The following is a 22,072-nucleotide window of genomic DNA, read 5'->3' on the forward strand; positions in this document are numbered from 1 at the left end:
AGACTTATTTCTTAATTACATCCTTAGCTTATTGATTTTATGACACTGTTTCTTCAAGATTACACATCAGTGGAAAAATATAGCTAGTCTGATTCATTTCCCAGCCTTCAGTCTGGCACTTTGTTAGCCTCGCACTTACACAATGCGACATATACAATATAGCAATATAGCATTTATTTTTATTTGCTGTCACAAACTCTAAAAATTTTGTAAAACAGCCAAGCACCTGCGACCACACTACAAAATAAAATCTATATTGTGCATCAAGTTGCTATGATGCTTAGCCACTGTAAACAACCTACCACAAAGCTAATGGACTCTATTACCCATCAGAAGAATGTTTTATTGTGATTATTACCAAATATAATCATTTATTAAACATAGAAGTTTTTTTTTCCCATATGTTCTGCAATTGCATAAAAGTAACAGGCCACCTGAGGCCTATGTGTCAAAGTGATTTTTCCCACATAACATAAAATTTAAATATATAAATACAGATATTAAGGAAATTCGGAATAATAGTTTATTTAAATTTTAGCTTAAAGAACTGTCACTACGACATAAGCACTGCATACAGTACTTTGATGAATACTTATTATTTTGCTTAGAATCATGCTGGAATTACCTTCATTCGTCCAGTTTGTCTGCTAGAAAAAAAAATGATAATAATAAAAACTGGACCAACTGTGTTGTACAGTAACAAAGCACAAGCTTGCATTATGTTAGGGGCATCATGATAAATTTAAGCCTGTGTTTTCCCTCTCTTTTTCTTTCCCCTGGTCTCCAACGTCCTACACAATCAATCACCAGCCCCTCCGTTATTTCCCTGTCTGCTGGATTTCAGATCACTGAATGTAAATCCTTGACAAGGGTATCTATATATAATATTAATTTGCGCTGTGGAGGGTTCCCTGTGAGGAGAGAGCTGACTGCCAAATAAAGAGTGATCAGAGGCAGGTTACCCATCCTCCCTGGTCCTCTGTAACTCTAACCCCCAGGATGGATGGAGCATCATTAGGCAAAGGAGCGCAGCCATTCTCCACAGAAACGGCCAAGTTGGAGGTACCCATCAATCTTGCTGCGCCCGCCCTCCCTCAGATACTGTCAGAGCGTTGGGTACGGAGGGGCCTGTGTTGGTGTTTGAAGACCTTCTGTGTCACCTGTAGCCCATCTCATCTGCAGGCATTTGGGTTTGGTCGCCGCCGAGCTCTTCGACGATGCTCACTTCCCCTTCTAATTTATTTACTGTAGGAAATGGCCACCAAGGAGAAAACGGACAGGGAAGGAGAAAACAAAAATGTTGCCATCTACCCACCAGTGAAGTGGCCTACGGCTTGGGCTTCGCTACAGGGGACGGCTCAATCCCTGAGCGGCTAAAGTAACCTATGCTAAGCCATCAGGATAGTTGTTACTTAAACCAAATTCTTATGGGCATATAATTCCACATCACTTTTTTTGTGGGAGACTTACACAACAGATGCATGTACATAGTTATACATTTAAGTATAACTTACATGAAAAATCATAGTTTGGTGAAAGTATGTTTTATAATTGGTGAATTTTGATATTGAATCATATTCATTCATTTTACTGAATTTATCTAATTCAATTCATGTAAAAATAGCATTTAATAAAAATAACATAATATTTGACATATTTATAAATATTATATATAAAATATAGTAAATAATATTTTAGTTGATGAGCTAAATCTAAAAACATATAAACATTAAAAAATGAAAATGACAACAACAACAAAATTCCATTTAAAAAAACATATTTATCAACATTACATAATAAACAAAAAAGAAAGAAGAAAAAAAGAAACAAGATCCTTCCAAAACATTGTTAAATAGTTCTAGGAAAATAGACCAAAAATAATAATAATAATAATAATAATAATAACAATCTTCCACATTCTGAATTAAACCTAAGAACAAAGCCTGTTGGGTAAGGATTGCATCTAATTGATTTCACTGTTAGGGTTAGGGTTAGTTAATGTAATAGAGAAAACAGTGGGATATTTAAATCAAAAGGGAGTGCCGTCAGGCCCGGTGCACAGAGGAGAACACAATGATTCTGAATTCTGTGTCAGGCTATTGGTAATCAATTGGAATGGAGCGAGGATTGAAAAACTGTCTGCTTTGCAGTTGTGCTCAGTTTGAGCAACAATTTGAAAATAACAGTGAGAAAAAAAGAGATTGTGACAAAGTCAATATGGAGAGCCACTTGAAGGACAAATGAAAGAATTGCAAAGTACCCAAATCTTTGTTACCATGTCTGGCTGGATGTAAGTGGCAGCGGCATTGAGAAGAGCTGAATGGAGCTTTCAAAGAGCAACACAATCAAAAGTCAATAATGCAACAGCTGAACAGAGACACATGAATGTTCTACACTCTAAAAACTGCTGGGTTAAAAAATAACCCAACCTTAACCACGCTGCTGGGTCACTATTGGACAGAACACGCGCTGGGTTGGTTTGACCCAAGTGCTGGGTTTTACCGTTTAACCCATATTACTGGGTCATTTATTTGACCCAACCAGTGGGTAAAATTAACCCTCTTGCTGGGTTAAGTCAAACAAATAGTTTAGTCAAATAAATAATTATTATTTAATAATAAATAGATTATTTCCTGTCTCACTGCCTTTATACATTAGTTACAAATATATTTTATATTACAAATGTAAAATAATTATTGTTCTGTAATACAATAAACCAGAGAGGCCATGTATATGTGATTTCAATCTCATTTAATTTAAAACATATTATTTCTTTAAAAACAATACATTTCTTTAATACTTTGTTTGTATACAATATTGAATACATTCTTTACCCCCCCACCCACACACCCTCTGACATTCACCCTTCCCCACAGACTTTATAACAAATGTAAATCTGTCCAAATATTCAGGCTTTAAAAGTCATTAAACAACTAATTTGAACTCATACGATTACAATTTAATTTATTAAGATGTGTTGATTTAAGAACAGCAACAAAATACATTTTAAAATCATCTACATATCATGTGGGCCTGAAACAACTGTTGTCCTCAAAAACTTTACAGAGGAGGACTCTTTTCCTTCAATTTGATATACAGCATGCTGGAGAAACTCCCAGGTGGGGAGACACTGCTTGGTGTACTGAACATCAAAAACAAAAAAAGCTTTAAAGCAAAGATCAACTGCCTCCAACAAAGACTCAGTCTCAATGGCGTGGCCTGGAATAATGGCAAAGGTCTGTGATGTCCCCCTTGTCTCATCACTGAGGCACAGAATGTGCAGCAAGGCTCCAGTCATCTCATGGTTTAAATATTCAACCATGTTGGTCCCAACCTGTTGATTGCACACAATAACTTAGAGTGCTGCAATATAACTGACATGCTAGTTAAGCTTTTTTGGTGGAAATATAAAAAAAATTGTATTGCAAACATTAACAAATATGACAAAATGTGTATTTACATATTTATAGTAATGGTAATAAAATAATAATTTGGACTAATATTATCAACATTTAGGCATTAAAAAAGTCTAAATATTACTGTAATGTTGAGTGTCTTTAACATTAAAACTCACAAACCCGCTTGTTAATCTCCTGACTGGTAGCACTGATGATCATTTAGATGAGCTTAGATAATTTTCATCTTAGATAATTTACATTTATGCATTTGGCAGACACTTTTATCCAAAGCGACTTACATTGCATTTCAAGATACACATTTACATTCTTATCAGTTTTTGCTTTCCCTGGGAATCAAACCCATAATCTTGCCATTGCAAGTGCCAATGCTCTACTGTTTGAGCTACAAAAAAAAATAATGTTACACAATAAAATGAAAGATGACATGCATGGTAGGGTATCATGTAAGTTTAAATTTTAAACTGGCGCCTGTCCATTGAAAATAATCCAGGCGGAAATTCCTTAACACTACTAATCAGAGCCAGATGTGTCGATGTGTGTTTGAAGCCATTTTCTTGATGTGGTTTAAATTCTAAATAACTGCTATAAGAACAAGCTAAAAATGAAGCACCATCACCAGTACTCTGACTTGCGATATAATAGCTGTATATTCTTAGCATACAGACAGACATTTCCAGTGAAATCGGACTCAACAGCTCAAATTATAAATCAATATTGTAAATGTGCCGTTGTGAATGGGGGGAAGTTAAAGGATTAGTACTCCCCAAAATGAAAATGTCCTAATAATTTACTCACCAAAATGCCATCCAAGATATCCATGTCTTTCTTTCCTCAGTGCGAGAGAAATTATGTTTTTTGAGGAAAACATTTCTGGATTTTTCATCTATCAATGGACTTCATTGGTTACCATCGTTTTTAAGTCCAAATGCAGTTTCAAAAGTCTTTGAAGTGTTTAAACGGGCTGTACGTGATCACAGCTGAAGAAACGGTTGTTATCTAGTGATAGGTGTACCGTTAGTGATTCAGGATAAGACAAAAACACGATTTGGAAAATGGATTCATGATGTACTCACTCATTATATACTATTTGTAAATTTTGAACACACACAAAAAAAAGGTTATGGACTGCAGCTTTCAAAATTATAAATATTGTAAATTATCAATATTGTAACTCTGAATTACTTTCATAGTTATCAAGCATATCAAAGCATAGCATATCCACCCTTATTGAAGTAGAAACACTAAAGCAAAACTTACAGGTTGCATGTCAATAAATGACTTCAGGCCCTCCTCTGTGGTGGGTCTGAAGACCTTTCCTCCTCTCCTGTAGATGGATGGGGGAAGCAGAGTTGGCAGGACCTTCAAAGCTGTCTCCTCTTTAGCAGCTAAACAATTTGACCAAAATACATAAAGTTGCATTAACATTTATATAGTATGCTGTATATAACAATTCATATTTCTAAAGTAGATTTTCTGACTTTTCTTAACACTGATTATCTCTTCATCACAGAACCTGTTAGTGGGTGGGATATATTAAGCAGCAAGTGAACATTCTGTCCTCAAAGTTGATGTGTTGGAAGCAGGAAAAATGGGCAAGTGTAAGGATTTGAGCGAGTTTGACAAGGGCCAAATCGTGATGGCTAGACGACTGGGTCAGAGCATCTCCAAAACTGCAGCACTTGAGGGGTGTTCCTGGTCAGCAGTGGTCAGTATCTATCAAAAGTGGTCCAAGGAATGTATGTGTAACATAATATATGTTTGTGTATATTATGGGTGCTAAATATAACATACACACACATATATTATTTTAACACAGACTTTTATGTTAGATGCGATTAATCGATTTTACAGCCCTATAACCAAGAGTGTTGATTCGATAGCCTTTTATATAAAAAAAGTCTTATATATGGTGTTCATTGGAAAGCTTGCTTTTAAAAAGAATGCGAAACAAGCAAGATATATTTAAGCTTTTTTAATTTAATTTTATCATTGTAAAAGGACTGACTGACTAAGAATACCCACATCAAGTTTCTAAATTTATGGGGACTATTTAGAATTTTTGTGCTAAATTTAGGCTATGAATGATATAAGTTTGAAACTGCAACAGTGGTGGTAGACAGAGAAGTAGAGGAGACGTAACAGCAAGGATCCTATTGAAGACTACATGGTGAATAAAAAATAAAGACATTTTTTTTTAGAGCTACTTCATGGAAGGCTGAAATGCTTTAGGTAGGTGAACAAAAACAAAATTATGACAAAATTATAACATTAGAAGAAATAGCTTACCTGGTGTCATGTCACCCAGTACTGAGGGCAGTTTACCCTCTCGCTGGGCATATGGAAGAATTCTTTCAGTTATCGTGGACCAGTTTTCAAACAGTTTCCTCGCTGCATCAGGATACAGGATACAGAAATCTTGTGAAATCTGATACATTTTGAAAACATAGAAAACACATGTAACTAGAACAATACGGTTAAAAAATATGTGCTTGCAGAAAGTACCTGTTAGGAAAGAACAAAGTACTAAAAGATGTTAATTTGACAGATTATCAGTTAGAAATTAAAGGAAAAACCAACATAAAATGTTTTAAGTTAAGTAAAGTAAAGTAAAGTAAAGTTTTGGTACTTCAAATGCCACCAGAACAGCTTGAGCGCTCCTTTGCATTGATTTGACAAGTTTTTTAATTTCTTTTACAGAGATGAAACATCCTTCTTCTAAAAGATATTAAATCTTTTGGTGATTTGATGATGGTGAAGAAAAGCTTGTTAGACAGTGCTGGTCTAAAATCTCCCACAGGTGTTCAGTTGAATATAGATTAAACCATTCAGCATTTAATTTAAACCATTGAGGTGGCATTGTCCTCATGGAAGAGACCACTTCCAGGAGGATAAAAATGTTTTATGATAAAGGTGATCACTCAAAACAACTTTGACCCCACTGAATGTGTTTTGGCACTGCTAGAAACATACAGGCATTAATGTTGGAGTAGGTTGTAGCTAAACTCTGTGGACCTCCAGGAACATGGATTGGAGACCCCTGCTCTAAGAAGATAAGTGGACCAAAACCATGCCTGCAAAAATTCCCCCACATCCCCTCACTTGTAGGAGTCATGGATTCAGGTTTTTCCTTTAATAAAGGTTGTAACTTAGGTGTTAATAGTCAAGTATTTTAGTTAGATCAGTGAAGTAGACAGTTCAGAGTAACAGTACAGTTAGTAAGAGAAGTCGCCTTTAATCAGTGCACTGGATATGAATTTACCCTTCTTCTCCTTTTGTATAGTCCAAATTTGCCAAATGTTACATGAGTACCTACAACACATCAGGCTATAATCATAAAGGTCAATTTATAATCTGGCTATTTGTGCCATGACAACAAATCAGCAATCAAAGTCCAAAAAGATGTTCAAAGTTAAATAACCAGGATAAAAATTACTTGAATGCTCACTTCTCAAATTTCTTCAATAAAACCAAAATAATTAATAAAATAATAATAAAAATCAACATAAATAATTCTTACCATGCCAGGATTGTCTACAAGCCTGGGGAACTCCTTCAAAACTTCCGCAATGCTTTTAGACCCATTGTTGCGGATCCACTTGCCTCTGTAAACAGCCGTTTCCTTCATATAATTTTCGACTTCAGAGATGGGATATTTGTGGACCTTCAACCACTCAACCATCTCCTGAACTTTTTCGAGAGGCACTCCATATTCTGTTAAATAAGAATGATAAAGTGCAAGCATAAAATTTGTGACAACAAATTTCACAAGCTTTTTTTGTGCATATTTACTTTGTCAATAACAAAACAGCGTTAAAAACCGGATGGAAACTTGGCTATTGGCTAATGCTGCCTGTTTTTTTAATCTGCATTAAGCAATTTCTGACCACTATAGGGTGCTCACTGTCATGGTCAACCTTGTGTATGCATGTTTGTCTGTGTGAGCAGAAAAATCTGGCACCTGTGTGAACTGTGAGCGGACTGTCATGTTCAGGAGAACTATAATTTGGGCTTAAGTGCCAAATGGCCACTTACAGAAGAAATAAAGCTGTTAACAGCCTGGTATAAAAAAAAGTTCCCTTTATAACAACTGTATGATTAATTTTAATAACACCTGCTTGACTAATCCTTTCAGAGACCTAGAACTGATTGAAAATTATGATCCATTACCTGGTGTAGAGATGATATAATCCTGCTGTGGTTCTAGGTGACCAGGTTGCTTTAACTTTCTCATCCGTTTCCTAACATTCCGCAGACGCTCTTCAAGGAAACCTGTAGCAGGCCTGTGTTTACGTCCAGGTGTGTACCAAGCTCCCTGTAACATTAGAAAAAATTCAGCTTAAAGTGACCAGGATTGGGTGAAGCATAGTTTTGTACAAGAGATGACTGAAAGGGATTTTAGGGAGCCATAAATATTGTTTGTGTCAATATAGACCGTTTTCACATATCCAGGTTTCTCAGAAGCGGAAGTCGTCATAGTTGGGTTAATTTCTATAGCGGTGAATGAGAGGCTACATTAAATATATTTTTACGTTCCCATTTGCTCAAATATCAAAAGAAAAACTGTTTTCACGACTTTCAATAAGAGGAAAAAAGTAGAGAGTCAAACTGACATTTCCCACAAGATCAAACCCAACAGCTCTAATTATAAATCATTATTATGAACTTATTATTGCAAAATCAGGGTAAAGTAGAGAGACAGTTTTCAACACTAATGTTATGTACTTGCTCAATAACTTAAATCACCCAGACCTAATATGTATACTGTGTATATATATATATATATATATATATATATATATATATATATATATATATATATATATATATATATATATATATATATATATTTTTTTTTTTTTTTTATATTTACTTGTACATTTTTCCAAAACAGTAACAAAAAACTTCATAAAATTAAAGTTTTGTCCCCAGAATAACCCCTCCCACCATAATAATTAAACAAACATAAAGTTAGTAAACAAATAACAATAATAGTAATTAATAAATAAATACATCCTTTTATGTAAAGCGGGTTTTACTTACGTAGCTAGTGCCTGTATCATCCTTTAGGCATGGAAATTCATACACCAAAGCCATGGCAAGTCCTTTCTTTGTGTCTGAGGATGGCCTGTTATGTAAACAACAGAAGTTGATGAAGTTGTCAAAAAAGGGGCAATATGGTAGGCTTTTGCAGAGGCCAGTATGATCTTACTCAGGCTTCACATAAGTAATTAGGTACTCGATGCTAGTCCTGTCTCGTGAATAAGTCACGGTTGAAGGGGGTTGTTAGGTACACGAAGCAAAGTAACCCCTTCAGCCGATCTCTCTCTCACATTACTCTTCTACATTATACAGTAAGCTTCAATGAACAATATCAATTGAGAAGATATGTTTATGTTGCAAAGAGTGGTTGCTAAGGGTGTTGTGCAGTGATACACAGAACCATTGCGGTCATAGCCATGCTTTATCGTAAATAAAACACTGCTATTGACCAGTCAGAATCAAGGACTGGAACTAACCATTTTATAATTAGAAGTAATCTTGGTATTTTCATGTTTAAACGCTAAATAATGAGAATGGCCAATTATGTCTTCTAAGCACTTAGTAGCTGCTGGTGTTCGCATGCTAATTTAAATATAGCTCACTCACATTTCCCCATTTGTTTCCAGCAAGTGGGATATAAGGATTCTTACAAGTAGCCTCCTCTGTTTGGTGGTAATAGATTGCATTTCATCCAAACTCTTTACTATTGATTTCCCTTCAAGGGAACGTTGCAATATCTGACGAATTTTCTATAAAAAAAATAGAATCACAATGAAAGAGCAACATAACCTTCTCTGTGAGGACTTTTTGCATTTTGTAATATATTCAAATAACTTTGAGCAATTGTAAAAGCAGTTCCTTTTCAGTTTCATTGTTACATATTTGGTCAATACCCAACACAAATGCAAATAAAGTCAATACTTACAAATGCTGGATAAAGTTGCAGAGCCACGGTGAGAGGATTTGGGGTCGGGGTTTGTTCTACCATCTCCATCTCTCCTAATTCTACCGAACTGTTACTCTCTGTTGGCGGGTTGCTGAGACTGGCAAACTAGATAGTTACAGTTCAGACATTTATACACTCATTGTAGACATGAATGCGATGGCAATACTGGGCTTTCATGTTTTTTTAACTGCTATTTTACTGGGGCAGAATGATTGTAGAACATACAACATACAACTTTACAAGGGGGACATGCCAGAAAAAGGAAGATAACTACTGCTTTAAATTAACACTTACCAGAATACTTACCAATTCAAATACTTAAATTCCTAAACTGTTGAAAACAAACCTGTACATAACAGATAAAGGTTATAAAAAACAGGTAGTTAAAGGGATGGTTCGGAGTAAAATCAACCTAGAACCTATTTGTACTACTGTAGAAGTTTACCAGATACAGCATTGGTTCCATTAGCGCCTGCACTGAGCCATCTGGCAGATCTCTCTAAATAGCACTAACTTTAATAATTTTCGACCAAGGAAAAAAAGGCTTCTGGTGGTTGGGGGGGGGTGGGGGGGGATTGGCTCGAGGTCATGGTGCAAAGGACACTAGGTTGATTTTACTCCGAACCATCCCTTTAATGAGCATAGATGCAAGCTTACATACCTTTCTTCAGCAAACACAGAATCTTAAAAGATTCTGTATCTAAGTGAAACATATAAGCAAATGTCATTGTCTCTGTAGGACTGCACTGCATGCAGAGGGTGATGGTCCAGGAGAGAACTAAGATCAACAGCAAACACATTAGTGGTTGTTATTACACCGTAGGCAAAAAAATGCCTCTCGAAACCTACTGTATCCCACTTTTGGACTACAAGCTTGACTGAGTGATCCAAGACTAGAATCTTTTTCACAAGACCAAACTGGGGCTCACCATCAGCAGTGTAGGACAGAAATACTGTCATGCCAGGCTTGTACTGTGTACCATTTACCCTTATCCAAGCTGGAATAAAAGTTTCTGTAAAAGGTGGGAAATCTTCAAGTCCACTTTGTACATCACCAAAACCATCCATTACAGCAAGCAAAGTGCTGTGACCTGGGCCAACTTCTGTTTCACTTTTGAACACAGAACCAGAAAGAAGGGAGTAGCACTGCATCATCTGATGTCGAAATGCCATGGTCTTGCAGATATTTTTGAAGTTACAGGTGACATGGCTGATGCGTTTAAAAAAGCCATGTTTAGCCTCAAATCGCATAGACCAGAACTGTATCAGGGGTCCTAACTTCAAAATTGCATTAGGATAGTGGACCATAAAATGGTGCTTCGGACGAAGATGCAAATTAGGGTACAGCTCAAGAAACAGAGAGTGATGCTCATCTATGATGGCAGCCAAGTAAACTGCAGCTTCTGGTGTAAGAGATGGCAAGAAAATCAATTCCATGCATTCCAGAAGGAGAAGCAAGAGTTCCCAGTGCTCGTTTTCTTCAGGTATGAGGTCTCCAATCATACACGGCAACAACCTGAGGAGACACCATGTTTGGGCTGCAGACTGATGCATTGCTCCTTCAGGATTTTTAAGTTCATGCCTACCAATTACAGATGGCTTGTTCTTCAGATCAGGAAAGCCATAATCAAAACTTGTGATTCGGAAGTTGAGTTTTTCAAGGGTGAGGTGTTTGTCCTCAATCAGTGAACAGAGTATTAACTTCAACTCATATGGTCCCACCCCTTCCAACAAGTCATGCATGACATCTGCAACCTGGTTGTGTGTCACATTGAAGTAGCACAGATTATTCAGAATACTGTCTCTCTTAACACCTGTTTCTGACAAGTTGGCAAGATGAACATCTTCAGCATGGTTTGTTTTATTTCTCAGCAGAGTAACATCCTCTTTTGTCTGTGCCCTTGTAGTGGTTTTGTGTGCCTTGCAAATGCGACAGAAGTAATTACCCGAGAAACTCTCTGTAAATCCAAGAATGGCATTTAAGCCAAGATTGTCCCCACACAACTGGGCAACTGAAAACCGCATTTCACCCTTGAAGTGTGGTGTGTTGAGGGTTATACCATTGACCTCAAGATCCTTCAGTTCCTCTATGACTGGGAGCAGAACACTATCAATACCATATGTTTTGGCATCATCTGATTTGTAAACTGCAACCAGAAAATGTGATGAAAGTTTTGACAGAAACTCTGGGGCAGACTCTTAATTGTGAAGTAAAGAAACCCCAACTTGTGCACCACAACTTTTGAACCAAGTGGGTTGACTGTTTCACAGTCGTCATTGTACAAAAGAAGTGGAACAGACACTTTGCTGGATAAGAGAGGATGCTGTTTGCAATACTCACCATCATAAAAGTCTAAAAGGACTCCATTTTCTCTTTGCTGCCAAGTAAAGATGGCATCCAAAATGCCAGGGAGCTCAAGCAGTTTAGTCAAAAGAGGTTTCAGTGGGACGCGATAAAACACATCTTGAACCGCAACTTGTCGTACTGTCCCAGTAGCAGAGTCCCTTCTCTGCACATAGGAGACTCCAGGCAAAGCCTCCTCTATCGGGTGAATGAAGTTGCCTGACTTTGTAAAATACTGCATCTGTTTAAAGTCTGATTCTAATCCTTTGAAAGGACTTTTAGCTTCTTCAAAATCACAGGCAAGTTTTTGGACCCCTGAATCATCCTTATGACCAAATTTTTCAAACAGAGACAAAGTCTTACTCTGAAGTGAACCAACAATGTCTGAAATCAAGCTTGATGTCTGTTGGACAACAAAGCTAACTGTACTGTAGGTCTGAGCTGATTTTGATTTAAGGGTGGCTAAAAACAGAGCTATCCGCTCTGTTATGGTTTCTGGTTCCAACTCATCCCAGTAATCATCATCTTTGTTTTCTTGAGTTGGTGTCTCTAAATCTGCAATTTCTGCATTCTGCATTTCTGCATTTATGGTACGTGAGAGGCCCTGCACAGATGCTCCTGTGCTCCCCCCGAAATGCTGTTCTGGACGGTAATGCTTTTCTGTGACAGAATGCTGAAGAAGATGCCTTCGGAAAGATCGAATGTATCTAAAAGTCCGCCTGCAACCATCTTCGCAGCACTGAAAGAATGTTGAAGCATAATTTATCCCATGCACTGCTCTCAGGTGAATAAACAGACCTTTTGCATGACCGGGTATTACTTGTTTGCAGCGGAAGCATGTATATGGCATTATTAAGCTATGTTCGTAGGACAACAGTTCTTACAATGCTCACCCCACCACTATCCACCTGGTCAGTAATATTATACAAAGGAAAAGTCTAAAACAGAGTGGTGTCTGGATAAGAACAGAAACTGACTTGCTTCAGATAAAACCTACTACTGCATTTTACTCACAAGTTCCTTGTGATTTTTCTGAAATTTGACACGCTGTCCTATTTTAGGAATAAGGCAGGCAATTGCATTATCATCCAGCAAACGGAAACTCTCCTCATCCACTTCCTGGTCTGAAAGTCAAAAAGGCAACACAGAAAATAGTAGGAACAGATTATATTAGCCAATAAGCAGCAAAAAAAAAAACTGCAACAGAATCACATCATCAACTTCCTACACTTGCTTTCCTGGTGGTAATGTAAACCAAATGTAAACTGCAGCTAGGCCTGTCGCGATAGTCAATAAATCAATTGATCGCACAATAAAAAAAAATTAGCTCGATAATTTTTCCGGCCGCGATAATTCCATTTGCATGGTTGTTTGTTTTCCTCGTCTCTCTCTCTACCAAAGAGATTTAAGGACCACTCTCGGTTCCTTTGCATATATGAGATGTAAACTCTCTTGTCAGTTGCATGGTCTTTGTGTGGGGAGGTGGCGCTTGTTGTCAGTCACATGGTCTTTGTATGGGAAAGCACCGGCGGGACTGCTTGCGGCGAGTCCGGCAACTGCCGGGAGAGAGAGAAGACGCTAGTTGTGAGTTGGAGGAAGAAAAAAAAGAAAAAGATGGAATTGGTTTCAAAGCCAAACGCGACAGCGAGCCCGATCTCATGAAAATGCGTATCTATACCACGAATGTTATTTGTCGTGCCATTTATACGGCAAAAATAGTTTTTGCGTGCATATGATACGCAATTTTATGGCGTGTAATACACACGCACTCCTCACCCCTAATCCTAACCAAGTATTTTCAGTGCGTAGCATATACACGCAATAAAGTACGTCTTCGTCTTCCTGACAGTACACAATCATTCGAGCATTTGTTTAGTCGACAAAGTAACAGGAGGACAGTGCAAAATGGTGTGATATGGCTACTCGTAAATTCAACGAGTAGAAATTCAATCAGCTTTTTAAAGTGGTTTACAAAGGTCCTAACTGGCAGTTTTGCCTGTTATGGAATGTATTACTATTTATGTCTGAGCCTAATGTTTAATATTTTTTTTAAGTGCAATTTTGTTTACATCCATTTATTGTTTTTGGTATTTATTCAAGTGATTTTTTTTTTTGTTAACAGACACTGAGAGTCCATTGCTTTTATTGTTTATTTATTTGTTTGTTGTTTTGTTAATTTTTTGTGGATATTTAAAATTTCTTATTTTCAAATTTCTTGGACAATTTATCATCCAGAAAAATTTGTTATCGTGACAGGCCTAACTGCAGCACACTAGCATGTCTATAGATCGTAAACAATAAAACAAAGCTGTCACTATCATTGTCTCCCTGATTGCAGGGGATTTGAAAAACATATTTCAAAACATTTTCAGGGTGATACAAGACCACTCCACGGGTTTATTTTGTGATATCAACCAGCTGGATATATACTATTAAATTACTCTAAATTGTAACAACTAGGGCTGCACAATATTGAAGAAACATATGATATGCAATAACTTACAGCTAAATAGTGTGGTATGGTTTAAATTATATTAGCCTAAACAATTTAAATTATATTACCAACATACATTTTTCACATTATTTCTGGGAAGAGAAAGCAGCACAGCCATGTTTTACTGTTGCAGTACATAAAAGCAAACCTGACAAAGCTAACGTTACCTGTAAAGTTTTTAAATCATGCAGTTATCGCAAACCATCGCAATGCATATTGCGATATGATCATTTGCAATGCTCCAATAATTTTGATATATTTTGCAGCCCTAGACTCAACATTGTCCAATAAAAACCAACTTACCTTTAAAGGTGTCTATAAGATTTTCAAGCTGCCATGCAGACAATTTTCCTCTCACAAACGTGTCCATGAGTGGCAGCAATCACTAAAATGAAATTTGAAAGTAAGTTAAATTAGAATTTCACATAGCCTAACTGCTGAATTTAGGCAGTTTCTATTCATTATTTTGACATTAGCTTTCAAATTATGTAAGTAACTTGCATGACACTGTTTTCAACTGAAAATGGAAAACTTTTTATGCGTTTTGGCTGTTCATTTACACGACAACAGTGTGTTTTGGTCCTGGAATTTTGAGTTTAAACTTAAGCTTTTGAAACCGGATTTCAAAGTGCAAAGTTTTGAAAACGATGCCTTTACTCAGTAACGTTACTGTCTCTCTCCATGTCAACAAAAACTGTCAGCGCACAATTATCTGATAATTATGCGTTCACATGGGGAGTTTCTTGACGAAGTGACATCGCCAACTACTGACCCGGCATGCATACAGCCTTTTAAATCATTTTCGCAGATCCGTGTAAAAGGGGATCGTTTTTAAAACGTTGACGTCTGCTTTTAATACATCGTTGCCCTCTAAACATTTCTGACATTTCGGCCCACGGTTATATCCGTTTTTAAATCGGTGTCATCTGTTAGTTTATAAGACTTCATTCAGAGCAGTGCCATGACAAGTATAAAAGCAAGGCTGTAAAGGATAAACTCACCGTGTTTTAATGGCATCCGCAGTAAAAAAAAAAAAAAAAAAAAAAAAAAAAAAAAAACCTGTATATAACTCCTAGATCTATTTTTCCACAGCTCATATTGACTGGGGAGTTTTATTGATTTTTCTCAGACAGATATTTTTGAGTGTTTCAGCAGAACACAGTAAATAGCAGTACAACTTGCTTTTAGAGATGCATGCCTATTCGTCACAGCCTCCCGTGTGATGGCAAAGATGGCGCTGTTGTGAATATAGCAAAAAACATTATTTGGCCTCAGAAATTCTTCCCGCACACTTGGCCGATGACCCCTGTCTTAATAACGTTACTAAGTTATAGTCTTAACACCTAAAATCTTAACAACTTGTAATTTGTTTTCAGGGCGAGAAAACGCTTAACATGAAATCGATTTATTTCTCCTTTCCTCTGACGCTGTTTGTAAAGATTGCACGTAATTCATATAAAAACCTTTTTTTTTTTTTTTTTTTTTTTGGGCAAAAACGATTCTGGCTCAGAGTCCGACAGAGACTTTACAGAAGACGCACGCTGACTGTGCTGGAACTTACCTCAGTTGCTTTTTCTGACGAGTATTTCTAAAATGCAGCAGACTTTCCACACACAACTCACTCGCTATTTCCCGCCGATTTACGTGCGAGCCCTGTGAGGGACTACCCTGCTAACACACGACGTAACAGTTACGTAACGTACTGGTAATTTTTGGTAATTCCATGACTTACCAATTGACAACGTAACTACGACGTCGCATTCCCGTAATTTTATTACCATCACATTACCAACTCACAACGTCGTCAGTACGTCCTTCCAACGTGACCAGATAACCAAGAACGTCCCAGATAGGTCCTCTATTGGTAATATATTGGTAACTTCATGACTTACTGGCAACGTAACTACAACGTCGTATGCACGTAATATCATTACCATATTTTTTGTACGTTCTTTATATGCTCTCTGATTATAGAGCTATTTAAAAAGTGTGATTTAAACGTCAGACACAAGATTAAACGTTCCTTAAAGATAAAATATGTTTATTTTCAACAAGTCAGAATATGGACATGCTTTTAAGCTTTTAATGACGTGACATACAGGCGCGCGCTTCCACAACTGACGCACCGCGCGCACAGTATTGACAAGAAAAGAGTTGTGAAACTTTTTATCTCGTATGGAGTTATAACGTGAAATAATGACACAGACATGGCTCATCATCTCATCTGCAGCAGAGACTGTTGTATCAGAAGGACAGCGCGTTTGTTTGAGGCACTTTTCACTTCAACTGTGTCTGACAGGAGAATTTAGCTTTCTGAGGTGAGTCTTACAATTTATAATAAATAAGTGGGTTGATAAAATGTATAAAACAAAGTAAAAACAAAAGTCTAACGTCGCTAAAAAACCTTTTTTTATTATTTTATTGTTTTTATTGGCCTTCTAGCCGTTGAGTTACCATGGCAACCGCGTACACATCAGCTGCTGGAGAGGAGAGGAGAGGTCTCGTCTGACATTTTCTCTGTTTCTCGTCAGTTATACCAAAGAAAAGGTCAACAACTGCGACAGATTTGATAAGTAACACGTTAATATTATCCACAGTCTACTTTAAGTACTTTTTATTAATATTTATACCTCTGTGATTATGGTATTTTTCTTGAAATGTCTGCTATCAAGTATTACGCTAGCATAGAAACATAATTAACGTTATAGCATATTAGATTTGAGCTCTTATTAATGAAAGTCTGGGCTTTTAATTACATCTTATGCGTAAAGGATCGGTTTTGATTGCTTTGTAAATGTTTTTGATGGTAATTTGTCAATAGACAAATGAAGTAAAGTTAAGCTAATTAATTTAACCTAAAAGTCTGCACTGTAGAGTCTATCAGTGACGTCACTTACGGTCTAAAATGGGCTGAAACTATTTCAAACCACTGTTTCAAGCTTGTTCTGATTTATCATTGTAAACAAATATTGATAAAACATTTTTTACAGTGATTTCAGGAGTGTCTTAAAAACCCTCTAAAACAGAGGGGAAGTTCCAAGAAAGTGTCTAATGGGAGCTGCTGACAGAGATAGAAAACACAGGTGATCCGAGAAAGCTTATTAAATAACTTAATATTTATTTTTTACAATATATCATCATGCATCTCTAAAATCTAAACATGTGAATTCCGGTATCTTAAGATATTTTTGTATGTTTTCCATATTACTGTTTTTCTTTTCTGCATTTTTGTTTATTTCTAAATAAGGAGCTGGAGGCCGTGAAGAAACAGATCCATGATATCGTGGAGAAGCAGGCCCAGATGAGCAAGTGGAGAGCTATGCTGGAAATATTCATGGGTTGATGCTCATAAGTCCAGGGTAAGTATACAGCTAACCCTCCTACCACCTCTACTCTGTGTGGTTCCCGGTGTATCCAGGATGCGATCTTCCCAGATGTCCTTCACCCTATTTCACAGTGTGAGACATGAACCAGGCCCTGGGCGACGACCTCTCTCCATCCGCCGCCTCCGGTCTTCAGGATCTCCACCAGAACCCGATTCGCTCCACTTCGTGAGACCGAACACAACGTTGTGATCATCGGAGACTCCATCGTCTGGCACGTTCGTGCTATGTTAGCTGAAGGTAAAGTCCACACTCACTGTTTCCCTGGTGCTTATGTTCTTCATATTTCTACACAGATTTCCATGATCCTGAAGGGTGAGGGGAGCATCGGAGTGGACATGCTTCACGCCGGCGTTAACGACACAATGCTGCGGCAGACAGAGACGCTGAAGAGGGACTTCAGGAGCCTGATCGAGATGGTGCGCAGCACATCACCTGCATGATGATCATCGTGTCAGGACCACTTCCCATATATAGATGAGGACATGAAAGGTTCAGCAGACTTTTTGCTTTAAAATGAATGGTTATTGTCATGGTGTAAAGAACAGAAACTGCTTTTTGTTAATAATTGGAATCTTTTCTGGGAGCGTCCTAGGCTTTTTAGATCTCCTGTTGGACAACATCTCCAGGACACTTCGCTCCATGTGACTAGTAAGCCAATTCTCAAATAACTGCTATGATGACTTTTGTTCTACATGCTCAAATAGAAGTACTTGTGCTGTCCAATCAGTAAAGATTGTGTTTGTTCCAGTGTTAATTTTGATAGGCATTTTTGATTTAGCATTAGTCTAAACTCCACCAAACTACTGTTATAAGCATGAGCCCTGTCAGACTGGTCGTGGTGGAGGTGTTGCAACAATATATAGTGATATTCTCAATGTTACCCAGAAAACAGGATACAGGTTTAACTCATTAGAAATACTTCAGCTTAATGTTACACTGTCAGACATGCAAAAGAAATCTAATGTATCTCTTGCTCTGGCTACTAGGGTTGTGACGAGACACTTATCCCACAAGACGAGACGAGACACGAGAGTTCATGAGAGCGAGACGAGATTTTTTTTTTTTTTTAAAGAAATCCTCAATGATAAAATAAATATTTCATTTTTCTCTACTCCTTTTTCGTAGAACATGCATTTTCACATCAATTTATTAAAAGTAAAAAAAAAAAAAAAACATGTTTAGGGCCCTATGAAATGTTTATTTTTTCCCCAGCATATTATTTTTTATTATTATTGTTAACAAATTCTGTATTTTAGCATGTCTAACTATTTGAATGCATAACACAACTTAATTTATTCATTTTATTTTTTCTTAAAGGGTAGCCTTACTGATATAGATATCATACCTCAAAGTGTTGTTACTGACCACTTCCTTGTATCGTGCATGCTGCATATTACTGATATTAACTATATTTCCAAAATGAGCATTATGAATGTAAGAGCCTTACATTACATTTATAACAATCATTGTTAATGTTTGAACTGTATTTCAGGGCAGTTTGTGAAGACAGATAATCAAGAGAAGTCAGTTCCAGATCCACCTTCCACACCAGACCTCTCTCTCACGAGGATTGCTGTCTACTAGCATATTGTGTTCTCTTCAGACTTCGGGGAATGCAGATATTACTCGGGGACACGAACACATGAATATTGCAAGAATAGAGAAAGTAAGATATATTATATATATATTTAGATATATTTTTGTGGCAGTGTGAACTGGCCATAATGCTGTAATGATAGGTGTGAGATTCATTAAACTTGATTTGGTATAATACATCTGTTCATAAGCTATTGCATATTATTTTCAATGAATTATTTGTAGTGGTTTGGTTAAGGGTGTGATTAGCTGATGTATTATTGTGGGAGCTTGTGATTAGTTGATAAATGTGTTTATTGTTAATGATAATATTTAAATGCAATGTGCTGAGTGCTTACTAAGACTTGCATGTTTGTGCATAATGTTTTGACCCCGGATGCTTACAGAAGGGTATAGATATTTAAATATATGGAAATGTATTTATTATTAATATATCTCAATCTATGTGCTTCTGTTTGGGCTGAATGCTTTCATTCATATGTCGCTGTATATCCTGTTTTTATTAATAATCTGGGTGTATTACTGTTCATATTTGCTTGTTAATAAATTAACTGAATTCATTTTGAGTATTCATCATTCACAGCTACTGAAACAGCCTTTAAATTAGTTTGGGCATATGAGGACATAAATTAGGTTCAAGTGCTGCATGTCCGCCCATAGAATAATTATAAAAAAATGACCAACTGATTACCAGCACACGACCACCGATCCGCGACGTTGCCACGACGTCGCAGTTACTTACTGGCAACATCACAATGTTACGTTGTGGCGACGTATACGCACCTTTCACTTTTCCGGTTGCCACGACGTAACTAGTTACGTCGCCACGACGAAACTTTGGTCACCAGATTACGTCGCAGTTACGTAACAGTTACGTAATGTTGTTAGCAGGGTAACTTACTGCGCTTGTAGGCCCTATGGATTTCATACAAAACGCTTTCCTCACTTTTAAATACGCAACGTCCACAATGAATACGATAATAATTACGTGATTAATTTACAATTTAAACAGCATATTTCAAAAAGGCTGCATTTATAGTCTAGCTGGTTTACAACTAAGGATTTAAGGATGCTGCATTTTGTCAAAAAATCTAACCGGCTAGCAGTGTCTATTTAATGTTTCACAGAAAAAATACGTTACCCCTCACACTTCCACATCAAAGACTGTATGTTGAACAGTGAAATCAGCTTGCTGTTACCACAACTTATTAAAAATATAGGTAAACATTCATATTAACTTACCATAAAACACTGCCAGCTCCGAATGCGTGCCTCCTCCAGTCAGAAGTGAAGAATCCAGAAAGTTCCGCAAATAATGAAAAAGTAATAAACCAGTTGCTGGGTCAAAATAACCCAACCAACTGTTTATTTGTGAATGACCCCGTTACAAATCATTTTACCCAGCATGAGCAACCCAATAATGTGTTTACAGTACCCCAAACAACCCAACTTTTTGACCCAGCACAATCAACCCAACAATTTGTTTACAGAAACAACCCAGCATTTTTTTGAGTGTAATGCAACCACTGTGTTGTACCGCATTAAATCAAATGCCCGAGGCCACGAGCTAAGTGAATATTTCTCATGCATCTTCAATATTACTGAAATATTAATAAGAGAGAAGTTAAATAAGAAAATCTCTCCCTGGACCTGCTTTACAATCAAATTTAAAAGCAGACTCCTGTGTCAGCTGTAGTAACATCATTATTATAATGGATGTTTCTGTAATCATTTCATCAAAGTACTGGAGCTTTAGTACATTTCTCCCCACACAGCATTACTGTATCAAACTGAAATAAAATGACAAACGATTTATCACGTTGTACATTTTGCAAATGTGTCATACTGGTACGGCTACGTTTTAAATAATTAGGAAAAATTGGATGGGTAACTTTCTCAATGGGCAATATTAATAAATACGATTAGAATTTGTTCTGAGCAATGCTTATCAAATGTTGTTTACAGTAAGTTATTTGGGAGAGAAGGTTCATCATGATAAAAAAAATAATAATAATAATAAAAATATGCAAGACTTTGCTAAAGGCATTGTTCACTCTACTCATTTACTCACTCTCGTATCACTTCAAACCTATCTGATTTTGTTTTTCTTCTGGAAAACACAGAGCATTGCCAAAAAATTTTTTTTTGTAGTAAGCTTTAATGTGTGTTTTATATATTAAATACAGTCTAAATATGGATCTAAATATTTGAAGTTTGCTCAATTGTATCGTTGTTAATAAATTATTCAATTATTCAAGCCATGGTGCATGCTGGGAATACCAACATCACCGAGTTTAAAGAATTTGAAACGTACTTATATCTGTCTATCTAAATAATATTGTAATTATTTGCTTTTAGAATTGATTGCAAATATAGAATATGCTTAATATTCACATTTCTTTTTTACTCACTTTCACTTTGTGTGTGTGTGTGTGTGTGTATATTACATACACACACACGCGTGCACACACACACACACACATTAAAAAATATATATAAAGAGAGTAGCAAGAAATATAAAATTCAATTTGTTGTTCAAAGGAGTAATGAAATATTCCTTTAATATTCTGTTGAGATTTCAGGACAAATGTCTCCTCTGTAGCAGAGTCTTATGATAATACTCTGTTCTCTTGCTGCCCTCTTTTGTCTTGTTCTATAGCTTACTCATGCTTTCTCCCTCTCGTCTTTCGTACGCACCCTCCCCACCCTCCTCATCCTGTCTGCCAAAGGAGTTTTTCAAAGGATAACTTTTGGGGAAGGGAAGAGGAGAAGGGGGTTTATAGGATCTGGAGTTGAGGGAGGGGGAGAGCGTTCTTAGTATCTGACTTGTTAGTCCACCACTGTCCA

General features: G+C 36.8%; 1 protein-coding gene and 2 long non-coding RNA genes across 3 annotated transcripts; 2 read left to right on the top strand and 1 right to left on the bottom strand.

Moving 5' to 3' along the window:
* Positions 1-3,016: 3,016 nt before the first annotated feature.
* LOC113075926 (uncharacterized) lies at positions 3,017-15,909 on the bottom strand. The gene is made up of 12 exons (XM_026248579.1): positions 15,805-15,909; positions 14,547-14,628; positions 11,591-12,873; positions 11,352-11,492; positions 10,477-11,225; positions 9,066-9,208; positions 8,460-8,544; positions 7,587-7,731; positions 6,937-7,130; positions 5,706-5,844; positions 4,677-4,804; positions 3,017-3,334 (listed from the first exon to the last, which is right to left on the bottom strand). Exons 3-12 carry the CDS (start codon positions 12,597-12,599, stop codon positions 3,017-3,019), a joined length of 3,051 nt encoding a protein of 1,016 aa, XP_026104364.1. The 5' UTR covers positions 12,600-12,873; positions 14,547-14,628; positions 15,805-15,909.
* On the top strand, positions 15,904-17,838 carry LOC113075928 (uncharacterized). The gene is made up of 4 exons (XR_003281064.1): positions 15,904-16,561; positions 16,686-16,790; positions 17,234-17,326; positions 17,491-17,838. It is a non-coding gene; the product is annotated as an uncharacterized LOC113075928 (long non-coding RNA).
* A 382-nt stretch (positions 17,839-18,220) lies between these two features.
* Positions 18,221-19,784, top strand: LOC113075929 (uncharacterized). Its single transcript, XR_003281065.1, has 2 exons — positions 18,221-18,277; positions 19,122-19,784. It is a non-coding gene; the product is annotated as an uncharacterized LOC113075929 (long non-coding RNA).
* The last annotated feature ends 2,288 nt before the right edge of the window (positions 19,785-22,072 follow it).

The sequence above is a fragment of the Carassius auratus genome, unplaced genomic scaffold, assembly GCF_003368295.1.
Source record: "Carassius auratus strain Wakin unplaced genomic scaffold, ASM336829v1 scaf_tig00018063, whole genome shotgun sequence".
In the NCBI taxonomy this organism is placed as follows: Eukaryota; Metazoa; Chordata; class Actinopteri; order Cypriniformes; family Cyprinidae; genus Carassius; species Carassius auratus.

What these genes read in the sequence shown, in the direction of transcription:
- LOC113075926 (XM_026248579.1), bottom strand. Translation starts at nt 12,599, where the DNA reads ATGCCATATACATGCTTCCGCTGCAAACAAGTAATACCCGGTCATGCA. An exon ending in GTCACAGCACTTTGCTTGCT is followed by an intron (nt 9,209 to 10,476) that starts GTAATGGATGGT and finishes TTTTTTTTATAG; the next exon opens with AAAATTCGTCAGATATTGCA. An exon ending in TTATATCATCTCTACACCAG is followed by an intron (nt 7,131 to 7,586) that starts GTAATGGATCAT and finishes CTTATTTAACAG; the next exon opens with AATATGGAGTGCCTCTCGAA.